Source organism: Lycium barbarum, chromosome 4, assembly GCF_019175385.1.
Source record: "Lycium barbarum isolate Lr01 chromosome 4, ASM1917538v2, whole genome shotgun sequence".
Classification (NCBI taxonomy): Eukaryota; Viridiplantae; Streptophyta; class Magnoliopsida; order Solanales; family Solanaceae; genus Lycium; species Lycium barbarum.
Window position 1 is genome coordinate 1,556,138 of NC_083340.1, and position 14,003 is coordinate 1,570,140.

General features: G+C 39.2%; 1 protein-coding gene across 1 annotated transcript in view; it reads left to right on the forward strand.

The window, feature by feature from the left end:
• Nucleotides 1-14,003, forward strand: part of LOC132637063 (uncharacterized) — a 36,446-nt gene that overhangs the window by 20,771 nt on the left and 1,672 nt on the right. The window contains exons 2-5 of the mRNA XM_060354211.1: nucleotides 13,056-13,125; nucleotides 13,215-13,345; nucleotides 13,426-13,482; nucleotides 13,816-13,998. Coding sequence (XP_060210194.1) covers nucleotides 13,056-13,125; nucleotides 13,215-13,345; nucleotides 13,426-13,482; nucleotides 13,816-13,998 — 441 coding nt within the window. The remainder of the gene's footprint in view (nucleotides 1-13,055; nucleotides 13,126-13,214; nucleotides 13,346-13,425; nucleotides 13,483-13,815; nucleotides 13,999-14,003) is intronic.

Here is a 14,003-nt window from a genome sequence, read left to right on the forward strand (position 1 = left end):
TGAACCTATTGATATCATTAGTAACTCAAGCAAGCACTTGACAATTTGCCAAATACAAAGAATATGCTTTCTTCCTCAAAACAAGGGAGATGTTTTCTTCCTTAAAATGAGGGAGATGTTTTCTTCCTCAAAATAAGGGGATGGACCCAACAAATCTCCCCCTCCAAACCCATACACCTGAAGGAGGCATCTTCGTCTTCTCAGATAGAGTTAATGCCGACAAGTTCTTTGCATAACTCGAACTTGTCTCTGGGAGTCACCTTGGTTAACATATCTGCAGGATTTTCACTCGTGTGAATCTTCTTGACCTGGAACAATTCGTTCTCTACCTGATTACGAATCCAATGATATCTGACATCAATGTGTTTTGTTCTCGCATGATACATGGAGTTCTTGCTCAAGTCTATTGCACTCTGACTGTCACAATAGACAACATACTCCATTTGCTGCAATCCAAGTTCTTGAAGGAATCTCTTGAGCCATATCATCTCTTTGCCAGCTTCAGTAGCCGCAATATACTCTGCTTCAGTTGTAGACAGTGCAACACACTTCTGCAACTTCGACTGCCATGATATAGCTCCCCCTAAAAAAGTAAACAAATATCCAGTAGTGGATTTTCTGTTATCAAGGTCACCTGCCATATCAGAATCTGTATAGCCCTTCAAAATTGGATTTGATCCTCCAAAACACAAGCATTTATCTGAGCTTCCTCTTAGATACCTGAGCATCCATTTCACAGCTTCCCATTGCTCTTTCCCTGGATTTTCGAGAAATCTGCTAACAATACCGACTGCATGAGCAATATCTGGTCGAGTGCATACCATTGCATACATCAAACTTCCGACAACAGAGGAGTAAGGAATCTTGGCCATTCTCTCTTTTTCCTCCGTTGTTGTCGGACACATCTCTTTGCTCAGTTTCAGATGACCAAGGAGAGGTGTGCTAACCCACTTAGCATTCTTCATATTGAAGCGCTCTAGTACACGTTCTATGTACCTTTCTTGTGACAAATAAAGCTTCCTTTAATCTCTTGAACGAGTAATTCTCATGCCCAAAATCTGCTTAGCATGACCCAAGTCTTTCATTGCAAAAGACTTACTCAACTGTTTCTTCAACTCGTCAATCTTGGAAGCATTCTTGCCTACAATCAACATATCATCCACATATAGCAGAAGGATGATAAAGTCATCATCAGAAAATCTTTGTACAAACACACAATGATCTGAAGAAGTCTTCTTGTAGCCTTGCTCCCCCATAACAGACTCAAACTTCTTGTACCACTGTCTGGGAGCTTGCTTCAATCCATATAGACTCTTCTTAAGTTTGCATACAAGATTTTCTTTACCTTTTGCCTTGAAGCCCTCAGGTTGTTCCATATAAATCTCCTTTTCTAAGTCACCGTGAAGGAAAGCAGTCTTCACATCCATCTGCTCAATCTCCAAATCAAGACTAGCAGCCAAACCAAGAACTGTCCGAATGGAGGACATTTTCACGACAGGAGAAAATATTTCGTCAAAGTCAATACCTTTCCTTTGACCAAATCCCTTAACAACCAACCTAGCTTTGTATCTGGGCTTCAAGCTGTGTTCTTCGGCTTTAACTTTGAACACCCACTTGTTCTTCAAAGCTCTCATGCCCTTAGGCAATTTCACCAACTCATAAGTATGGTTCTCATGCAGAGATTTCATCTCATCTTGCATGGCTTCAATCCATTGATCCTTGTGCTCATCTTCCATGGTCTCCTCATAACATTCAGGTTCTCCCCCATCAGTGAGTAATACATACTCATTAGGTGAATAACGGGAAGAAGGAACATGCTGTCTAGTAGATCTTCTAAGTGGAATATCTGACTCATCCACGACTTCATGGGTAGGAGCATCTACCTCATCAATAGCAGCATCGTTATCATCATCAACATGCTGATCTGGAACATGATTCTGGGCATCACCATCGTCATCGAGCCCGCCAACATCATCAACATTTGTATGAGGGAATTGATCAAGGTTAACTAAACCTTCAAAACATGAAGATTTTATCTTCTCCGCTTTGTTAATATCTTCAATGGTTTGATCCTCCACGAAGATAACATCACGGCTTCTCACGACCTTCTTCTCAATTGGATCATATAACCTGTAACCAAACTCATCAAGGCCATAACCAATGAAGATGCACTGCCTTGTCTTGGCAGTTAATTTTGACCTCTCATCTTTAGGCACATTGATAACGTCCAAATCCACCCTATTAATTAGAATGGGCACGGTCGTATGCAAATATAATTTACCCAACTATGAGTCGGGGTCGAATCCCACAGAGAACAATATGTAGGTGATTTAAGCAGATTAGAAATTATCACTAATAATAGCTATGCCCGAACGCATCAATGGTGGTTTTTTTATAAGGTTTTTATAAAATATGGAAATATAAATTCTAATCTAGAAAGCAAGTAAATTGATCAATGGCAACAAGAATAGAAGGAGGGAAACTACTTCTCAAGTAACGATCCAATCTATTTCACGAATTGTAAATAATAGCAAGTTTATGTTATTTAGCCTCGGATAATGACTCTAAATTATCTTCTTCCGAAGATTAACTAGACTACCCAATTGAAGATCCCTCAAGCAATTAGGAGCATTAAGAACACCCGAATATGGCTACAAGTGGTATTGCCTATTCCTAGGTCAATTTCCATTAGATGAGGGTTAACGCCCCAAATTCATGTTAATTATTCTAACTCAACTCCGTTCTTCCTCTTCCGAGTTTCAAACAAAGTAAATGGGCGAGTTCAAAGGTTAGCTAATCCATTGAAAACATTCAAGAACAAGAATAATTAAAATAGCAAAAACTTACTTAATTAAGAACAATGCAAATGAATAAATAAGCACAACAAGAGTTTCAATCTTAATTGTCACCAAGAGATTTCCATCAACAAGGATTAAAAAGAAGAGAGAACATTTTTGTAGGAACCCTAGCCTCCAACTTGTGGGAGCTGCCAAAGATATCTGATGATTTGCCCTAATTTTCTATTTATATGAACTGGAATGGAAGAAGTCGTCAAATCCCAAGTTCTGGTCGAAAATTGCTGAAAAACCTTCAGTGCGATCGCGCCACGTCACTGCGCGATCGCGTGGAATTACTTAATTTATTTAGCGCGATCGCGTGACAACATAGCGCGAACGCGTAAAGTCACGATCTTCCTTCAGCGCGGTCGCGTTTCGTTCCTACGCGAACGCGTTAACTTAATAACGCGCGTGGGCGCGGTCGCGTGTCCTTCATGCGCGAACGCGCAGAGCAATATTTCGCCAAAATTTCCAGAATGTCCAGTTTTCTTCCAGTGATCAACTTTTTCTACTCTTTTTCGCTTGTTTTCCACACTTAGGCTCTAGGGACCTCATATTACCTAAAACATGACAAAAACTACGTAAAATAACATAGACTTGCTTAAAAACAAGTAAAACTTATAGCCGAAAAGCGTCGATTGTGGCGTAAAATCACGCCACATCAACACCCCCAACTTAAAGTATTTGCTTGTCCTCAAGCAAGCCATACAAAGCACGACTCAATCTAACACCTAGATATTATAGAATAACAATGTCTACATTGGTTATGACTCTGAACTACCGGCATGCATGTTTTTCTTCCAAGGACCACCCCAATTTCTGTTTTAAAGCAACATACACAACTCAAGAACACTACGACTAACCATGAAGCTTCAATGAATGACATCATATTATCGAACATATTATGGTGCACACAAACGCTACTTTAGGCTGTCACTTTATTTTGTTCAATTTTCATCCTTATGCCCTCACATAGACCAAAGAATGTCCCAACACACATATATACGACAAGAATGGGACGAAGACAACAGAGAAGAGAAAAACACTTACACTCACAAAGAAATTCATATCTACACATGCAAATACCATAGGCTTGCCCTTATTTTCTATGTTCTCATCCTAGGCTCGTTCGGTTGTGATCACATTAGGACTTGTTTCGGCTTGTAATGTAGGTTTAGGGACGGTTCGGATACTTTTTGGATATTAGTGACTCACCCTCCTTGAACACTACAACATCTTGTCACCTTAATTCGCCTCTTTTCTTTTCACCCCTTTATTTTCTTTCAGTTTTCAACCTCGATGTGGTTTTACTCCTAACCAACTTACAAATCTTTTTTTACAACAATTTTCTGAATTTTTTATTTTTTATTTTTTTTTATTTTTTTATTTTATTTTATATATATATATATATATATACGCAACTACCACATCGAATCTCCACTAGCAAACTCCACCACCCCCAACTTATGTTTTTAACATGTACTCCACATTTAGTTCACCCCCAACTTAGGCATTTTGCCTCATCTAACTAGTAGCATCAAGGAGGGAACGGGTGTGAAGATGGATTAATTTCACAAAGGGTAAGGTTTCATAATTGGCTAGCCAAGAAAAAGGTCAAAAAGGCTCAAAAGGGAAACTAAGGGTATTTAACACTTTTGGTACGGCTTATTTAGGCAAAGTGACTATTTCAACAAAGAAAGCCTAAGATCATCTCACAACCAAACTAACTTTCGGATTTCATACAAGACCAACCGGGCAAGTTCTAGATTATACATGCATAAACAGAATCAAACTAACAACTCACACACACATCGGCATAAGGACAATAATTTTTACACTTGTGACCTCCTAAGTAGTAATTCATCACACACAACACCCCAACAATCATAATGTCATATAAAGAATCAATCATGTCAGACAATAACTGTTCTAAGTATGCATTTTTCAAAATTTTGAGGGGTCTAAAAATTTCAACAAAACACAATACATGCCATTAGTTGCCAAATAGTACCAAATAAAACAAAATTACTCTATTCAACCTAAGTAACATCCTAAACATGCCAGTTTCAACAAAATAAAACCCCCCTCAGGAAAAGAACTTTGGCAAAGAAAAGCCGAGGAGGTTCCTACCCCTAACTAAAAAAACTTGCAGTGTCCTCACTGCAGTACATCAACACAGAAAAACTTTTTTTTTTCATACCTCCTAGCACTGCGTGCTAATGGTCATCTCTGCTCACCCTCTGAACTGGAGCTGCTGGGCTCTGGCAGGACAAAATCGTCCTCATTTTCCTCCTCTTCATGCTGTGCGCCGCATACACTCCTCAGAATGCTCATCATTTTGTTCAGGAATTTGCTTTGCTTCTTGGCATGCTCCCATGCCTTTTTCTGCCTCCTCTCTATTTTTCCCTGCTTTTCTTTGATATGCTTCATGTCCTCCACCACACCTGCTAATGTTGGACCAATAGGAACAGAGGGAGCTGTAGATGTGCCTTCTCCATGTGGGCCCGCAGGGAGACTAGCCACAAGCTGCTGAAGCCGATTGTCCACCCCATGGACCTGGGTGGAGATATATTGGAAAGGCCTGGCGGCTTCTTGCAGTGGTGGCAAGATTGGTATAGCCATGGGGGGGGGGGGGGCAGATGCCCCACCAATCGAATCTGATGCAGTAGATGTGAACTGCTGAAATGATGATGTTGCTATATCAATCTTCCTTTTATTCTGTACATTACCAGACCCTCTCTTTTTCAACGGATAAATCGGTCCAGCAGGCCCTTTTTCTCTGTCGCCTGGTCTTGTGGGCACTCCATCAGTGGAGCACAAGTAAGTGATCAATGATGGGAAGAATAAGCTCTTGGTCCGTTCAAGCACCACCTCCCGGATTTCCTGCATAATGAGCCTCCCCACATCAACAGGCAATCTTTCCATCACAGCACAAATTACTTTAGCCCTCTCAAGTGGCACCTCTGAATCATGTTTTGAATGCAGCACCCTGGATGTGACAATATCAAGCCAAGTTTTGGCTTCAGCGGTGAACTCTGCAGAGTCAATCCTTTTCTGCATTGTGTTTAGCCACTTTGGTTGTTCCCCACCGTGAAGGTGGGTCACAAACCATTGTTGCCGCAGGTTTTCGTACATCTGTGCCATCTCGCTGTTGTCACCATCCTGCAGATTATAATAGGCATTGATTCTTGAGGCATTGCACAGGACATCCACACCTCTGACTTTGACAATTGCCCTATGTGTAATGTCTGCCTCTGCAGCATTTGCGTAGAATTCCCGCACCAGGGTATGATTTGCCCTGATTGGTTCATCTGCAAAGCGTATCTAGCCGCTTGTTACCAACCTTCCATAGAACTCGGGCATCTTTTCTTCCAAACTTTCTGTTACAAAGCCCCTCTCTTCAATGAAGCTCTTTCCCAGCAGTCTATCATATAGCTTCGAACATTTTGCTGACTGGAAGGTGGTGGTGTCATAATATTCAATCAAGGGTACTTGGGCAGCACTGGATGATGAAGCCATTTTTTGAGTTTTAGTACCTACAAAACAAACACAATGCATATGAACACCTACAATGATGTATAATGAGGAGTTGGGTTAAGGACATTGGGCACCCAAGTTTTGAGCAGCTCTGTGCGAGCATTCTGTTTGTGAACTGGGATTTTTCCTTCAGCGCGATCGCGTGACAAGGAGTCGCGATCGCGCCATTTTGCTGTATTCCTTCAGCGCGATCGCGTCATTTTATAACTTCCTTAACCGCGATCGCGGTTCAACAGTATGCGATCGCGTTAATCTTGGTCCATTATTCAGCGCGTTCGCGTCTTGTATAGGCGCGATCGCGCTGACTCGTGTCAGATTTCTCAAAAACATTTTCACAAACAGGTGGTGTGCATGATTTTTTTGGGGCTTCGATTCAACGATTTTAAGCTTGTATTTTGCCCCATTTTTTTCATATATCAGCACCCAACTCTCAACTCACATCACTCAACAACAAACAACAATTTATATAACAACAAATTCAACAATTTCATCATACATTCATGCTTAAAACAAGTAAATAAAAAAAAAATCTTTCCCAATTTCTAACATGGAATGATGATAAAAACAACCCTAGGAACAAAATAATGAAGGAATCACATACCTTGTGGTTGCAAGTTGAAGAATTTTTCTTAAAATTTGAAGTTGAATTTGAGAGAAAAGTGGGAAATTTTTTTTTTTTTAGAAGAAGTGAAGGAAATGGGGGGTTTTGCCCTTTTTTTTTGTTCTGTTTTGATAACAGGAAAACGCGTGTCTGCGCGTTCGCGCAGAGGAATTTTCTCTCTTTTTTTTTTTTTTTTTTTTTTAACGCGATCGTGTGGTGTCTCGACGCGATCGCGAAGGGTTAAATTCGGCCCTGTTTTTCCAGATTCAGAAAATAAGCAGAAACCAGCAGCTACTGATTTGTGGCTGTTCTGAAAACTCAACCTATTCAAAACAATTCCAAAAATTGTGAAATTTTGCAGATTAGTCACAAATCATAAACTAAACAATTCTAAAAAATTAAATTTCAAAAATGATAAAAAAAAAAAAAAAAAACGATGGGTTGCCTCCCACCAAGCGCTTAAGTTAACGTCGCGGCACGACGGATACCAACTTTACCGCTTTTCTCGCCATTTGGAGCTTATGAATTGGGCACCTAACTTGGAATCAAGTTTGTGACCACGAGCAGCGGGGGGTGGTAAATATCTGATCACGCCAAGTAAAATATTGTTCATTCTACACTTCTTGGCTTTAAAGTGAGGAATGTCATTTTGCCTTGTTGAATTTTCAAATTGCAGAATATAAGGCTCTTGAACTTTTTGAACTATGACATCCTCTTTTTCCCCCGGATTGGGGTCAACACCAACCATATTGTTCAGAACAATGGTTGACTCCCATTCATTTTTTTCTTTGGCATTCCCAATAAACTCATCTTCATGATTTACCCTTTTATCTTGAGCATTGGGTAGTTCATAATGATTTGCCCGTGGAGGATTTTCTTTCATCAAACCAAGTTGGAGACTAGTTTCCAAGTACTCTTCAAAGGCTTTTTGATTTTCATTACCCTCACCTAGTAGACACTCCATCATGAGTTTGAACTCACCAATTTGGCCATGCTCACAATAAAAGTCATTACTAAACAAGTTTTCATGGAAAGATGCCATTTTTTTTTATATAAAATAAAACACAGAAAACAACTACACAAATATTTACGGGTTCGGATCAAAGCAAGTTAGCTTATTTCCTAGATTATCCAAAATACACCAATTGTTCCCCGGCAGCGGCGCCATTTTTGATAACGTCCAAATCCACCCTATTAATTAGAATGGGCACGGTCGTATGCAAATATAATTTACCCAACTATGAGTCGGGGTCGAATCCCACAGAAAACAATATGTAGGTGATTTAAGCAGATTAGGAATTATCACTAATAATAGTTATGCCCGAACGCATCAATGGTGGTTTTTTATAAGGTTTTTATAAAATATGGAAATATAAATTCTAATCTAGAAAGCAAGTAAATTGATCAATGGCAACAAGAATAGAAGGAGGGAAACTACTTCTCAAGTAACGATCCAATCTATTTCACGAATTGTAAATAATAGCAAGTTTATGTTATTTAGCCTCGGATAATGACTCTAAATTATCTTCTTCCGAAGATTAACTAGACTATCCAATTGAAGATCCCTCAAGCAATTAGGAGCATTAAGAACACCCGAATATGGCTACAAGTGGTATTGCCTATTCCTAGGTCAATTTCCATTAGATGAGGGTTAACGCCCCAAATTCATGTTAATTATTCTAACCCAACTCCGTTCTTCCTCTTCCGAGTTTCAAACAAAGTAAATGGGCGAGTTCAAAGGTTAGCTAATCCATTGAAAACATTCAAGAACAAGAATAATTAAAATAGCAAAAACTTACTTGATTAAGAACAATGCAAATGAATAAATAAGCACAACAAGAGTTTCAATCTTAATTGTCACCAAGAGATTTCCATCAACAAGGATTAAAAAGAAGAGAGAACATTTTTGTAGGAACCCTAGCCTCCAACTTGTGGGAGCTGCCAAAGATATCTGATGATTTGCCCTAATTTTCTATTTATATGAACTGGAATGGAAGAAGTCGTCAAATCCCAAGTTCTGGTCGAAAATTGCTGAAAAACCTTCAGTGCGATCGTGCCACGTCACTGCGCGATCGCGTGGAATTACTTAATTTATTTAGCGCGATCGCGTGACAACATAGCGCGAACGCGTAAAGTCACGATCTTCCTTCAGCGCGGTCGCGTTTCGTTCCTACGCGAACGCGTTAACTTATTAACGCGCGTGGGCGCGGTCGCGTGTCCTTCATGCGCGAACGCGCAGAGCAATATTTCGTCAAAATTTCCAGAATGTCCAGTTTTCTTCCAGTGATCAACTTTTTCTACTCTTTTTCGCTTGTTTTCCACACTTAGGCTCTAGGGACTTCATATTACCTGAAACATGACAAAAACTACGTAAAATGACATAGACTTGCTTAAAAACAAGTAAAACTTATAGTTAAAAAGCATCGATTGTGGTGTAAAATCACGCCACATCAACACCCCCAACTTAAAGTATTTGCTTGTCCTCAAGCAAGCCATACAAAACCATCACACATGTACAAAAGCTTTGCAACCAAACACTTTCAAGTGGTCATAGGAAACATCCTTGCCATACCAAACTCTGTTTGGAACATCACTTTGCAAAGCAACCGCAGGAGATAGATTAATAACATGTGCGGCGGTCAACAATGCCTCACCCCAAAAGGAATTCAGCAACTTTGCTTAAGAAAGCAAATATCTAACTCTTTCCATCAAGGTCCTGTTCATCCTCTCTGCTAAACCATTAATCTTACGAGTCTTAGGAGGAGTCTTCTGGTGTCTGATACCCTGTTGCTTGCAGTATTCGTCAAACGGTCCACAATATTCACCACCGTTATCAGTACGAATACACTTCAGCTTCTTTCTAGTTTCTCTTTCAACTGAGGCCTGAAACTGCTTAAAGACACCCAACACTTGGTCTTTAGTCTTTAAGACGTAGACCCAAAGTTTCCTTGAGCAATCATCAATAAAGGTGGCAAAATAAAGTGCACCACCCAAGGTCCTTGTCTTTATTGGACCACATAAATCTGAATGCACCAACTCAAGCAACTCTGTCTTTCTTGAAGGAAGATGAGACTTGAAAGAAACTCTATTTTGTTTTCCAGCCAAGCAGTGCTCACACTTTTCTAATTTAGCACTTTCGAAATTTGACAACAATTTCTTTTTGGCTAGAACATTTAGTCATTTCTCGCTAATGTGGCTAAGCCTCTTATGCCATAACGTTGAAGAACTATTGCTCTCAACTGCATTCACCATATCAACACAGGTAGAGGCCGTAGTCCAGTATAGACCACGACGCTTTTCGCCACGAGCCACAATCATGGAACCTTTAGTAAGCTTCCACTTTCCAGCACCATTGGTACTGACATATCCCTCATCATCCAAAACACCAACAGAGATCAACTGCAAACGAACATCAGGTGCATGATTTACATTATTTAAAACTAGTTTAGTTCCAATACTAGTTTTCAAACAAATCGTTCCAACACCAGCCACCCTAGATACAGTCTCATTACCCATACTCAAAGTTCCAAAGTCACCCGGAGTATAGGATGAGAAAAATTCCTTCTTTGATGTCACATGAGATGCGGCACCACTGTCCACAACCCAACTTGACTCATCACAAGCAATATTTATTAGATCCGCATCAAGGACAGTAACAAGATCTTCTGTAGTGACAGCGGCAACACGATTGCCATCTTCTTTCTTTTCCTCTTTATCTCTATTCTCCTTTTTCAAAATCCGGCAGAACTTCTTTGTGTGCCCTTTTTTCCCGCAATGATAGCACTCAATATCTTTAAGTCTGCTTCTGGATTTGCTTCTATGATGTTCTCTATTTTGAGAACCATGATTCTTGCCTCTCCTCCTAGTGTCAGTCACCAAGACATCTGATGAGGAGGAACCTTGAGATTTTCTTCTCATCTCTTCATTTAAAAGACTGCTCTTGGCAAGATCCATAGAGATCACACCATTCGGAGCAGAATTTGATAATGAAGTTCTAATAATTTCCCAAGAATCTGGTAGGGAACCAAGTAGAAACAAGCCTTGAATTTCTTCATCAAAATTAATGCCCATAGCAGATAACTGGTTCATGATCCCCTGAAAAATATTCAGATGATCTGTCATTGCGGAACCATCGTGGTATTTTAAACCCAGCATTTGCTTTATCAAAAACATCTTGTTGTTACCAGTTTTCCGAGCATAGAAACTTTCAAGATGCTCCCATAGGGTCCGAGCATGTGTCTCTCCAGAAATATGGTTCAACACATTATCGTCAACCCACTGTCTAATAAAGCCGCAAACCTGTCGATGCAACAAATTTCACTCTTCATCTGATTTATTATCAGGCTTTTTAGTGGCAAAGACAGGTTGATGAAAATTCTTGACATAGAGCAAATCTTCCATTTTGCCCTTCCAAATGGCATAATTTATGCCACTCAAAGTAACCATTCTACTAGTGTTGGCTTCCATCGTTTATCACAAATACAAATACTATTTTATTCGAAGACCAAAGTAATTCTTTTCTGATGTGGAAGTTCAGACTGTGCTGCAACCACAGAGCATACTCAGACAGAACCTTGGCTCTGATACCACTTGTTGGAATAAAATAGACCCGCAAAAATAATATTCACGGTATTAATGATAAACGCGGAACACTAAGTTATGGTAAAATCAGCAAGAATAAAATGCAGCAATAATGACACCAAGATTTTACGTGGAAACCCTTCTGAATAAGGGAAAAACCACGGCCAAGAGGAGCAGCTGATATCACTATAGTAAGGAATTTTACACTGTGTAGTCACGAGTATAAATACTCCAAAGACCACTACACACCCAAAAAGAAAAAATCTTTTGATTTTTCCCACCTCACTACAATATCACTCACACTCTATTTTTCTTCACAGACTATTTTCTTACACAGTCTATGGTATACCTCACTTTGCTCTCACTCAGATGTATTGTCTGAGATTTTGGTGTGTCTAGCAAATGAGAAAGCTTCCCTATTTATAGGGATGAGATGAACCTATTGATGTCATTAGTGACTCAAGCAAGCACTTGACAATTTGTCAAATACAAATAATATGCTTTCTTCCTTAAAATGAGGGAGATGTTTTCTTCCTTAAAATGAGAGAGGTGTTTTCTTCCTCAAAATAAGGGGATGGACCCAACACTGTTATCCCTTTTGAATTTTTTATCAGATAGGCCCCTGTTTTAACTCTACAAATAGTTGCAAAATTGAAGTTTAAGAACCTCATTTGATCTGGAAGACAAATTCCCTTTCATACCATCGATGGGTGAATTCAATTGCCTAGAATGATAGGAATACAATGCCATGACAACCTGCCAAATCCTTGGAATGCCTCACCATGATTACAATGGCTGTTGGAATGCCTTACCATGATTATATTGAAAAGCAGTTTCTATCTTTGCATCTCCTTCAACCAGGCATTATATAAATTTGGACTGTTCCTGGAGCTGTCAATTAAGCCAACAGAGTGAACTTTTTAGACTTTAAGTTAGAACCACATAGAGCTAAACCGGTACTTAAACCAATCAGTTCAGCAAAAATGAATTTATATATGACTAGAAATGAGGAAAATTCGACTTCCATTTTATTCCTACAGCAGCATCTTTAAACTCAAGCATGTACCAAATTCTTTCAAAGACTGAGATACACAATTATAAAAGGAAGCTGGAAAAATACATTTTATACAGCATGAAACTATCAACATCACTTAAGTTTAGACACTGCATTTCCGATGTTTAGCGATCGGGGCCAGCGACTATATTCACTACTATCTCCTTAACATATTGAATTTTCAATCGGTTTACCTGCAATGGAGTTATAATCAGTTTTTAACTCAGATGATAAGGCAGGAGATAAACGTGAGTGATCTATATGATCTTGATACCTTCTTCATTTTGCAATTGTGTTTCTGTGATTATATAATTTCATCGACATTTTTCTTGTGTAAATTTTTCTGTGATTAACGTGAGTGATCTATATGATCTTGGTACCTTTTTTTTTTAACAAGTCTTACAAAGGAGCCGGAAGATTTTTATCTAACATGTGGTTTATGCAGGCTGTTAGTGCTTTAGTTCCTAATCTTTCATTCAAATACAGCGAAGAAGTAAGAATGGCCGCCGTTCCTGGTAAATTTCTACATGTGTCTTCTAAAAATTCCTTTCAGGCTTTCTGAACTTTACCTGAAGTCTGCCAAATTGCATTTATTCTTTTGTAGCAATGCAATTACTGCTGTATTCAGCTGCTTGTGCTATGAATAAAGGGCTTCCTATAACAGGTTGTGACAAGTCCCCAGTTAAAGAGATATCTAACACTATAATCACAGATTTGCTTGATGGGTTAAAGAAGGTAACTAACCTAGTGTATCAGAATTTTTTTAATCAATATCATATTGATACGATCCGTTAAAAGTGATACTTTCCCTTTAGGAGTCAAACATACAAATTCAAGCAAGACTGTTGGAGGCATTCGACAAAAGCATTCAGGTAAGTCATTCAGGCACGGACAGTATTTTCAAAGATCAGCTTAGGACTGCATTCCTTTTTTTCTGAGATATGTCAATTGCCTAGTTTAGTGATAAGAAAGCCATTGTTAGATTTATTGTTCCCACAACCCTCTAAGGTCACACCAATACAAAGCTGGTTTAACCTAGCGTTTATTTATCCAATTATATATCACTCCATGCTTACTGCTAATTATGTGCTATTCCTTGCTTCTCTATGCTAAGCTTTTAGCAATAATATTTGGGTCTTCTGTATAATCCACGTGTTTTGTCCTTAAGATTATTTGACTGTGCACTAAAAAGTACTTAATCACAGATTCTCGGTTCACATTTAAGTAAACACCAAGCTGCAAAATTTCTTGATGGCATATCAAAGGCTCTCTCAACTTGCTCATACGACATAACAGAAAGAGAGAAAAGAGTTAAGGCGCGCAATGATTTAAGGGAGCAGGAACTACTTAAGGAGGAAGCTAAGCAACAATTAACTATATGTAGAAAAGTTAG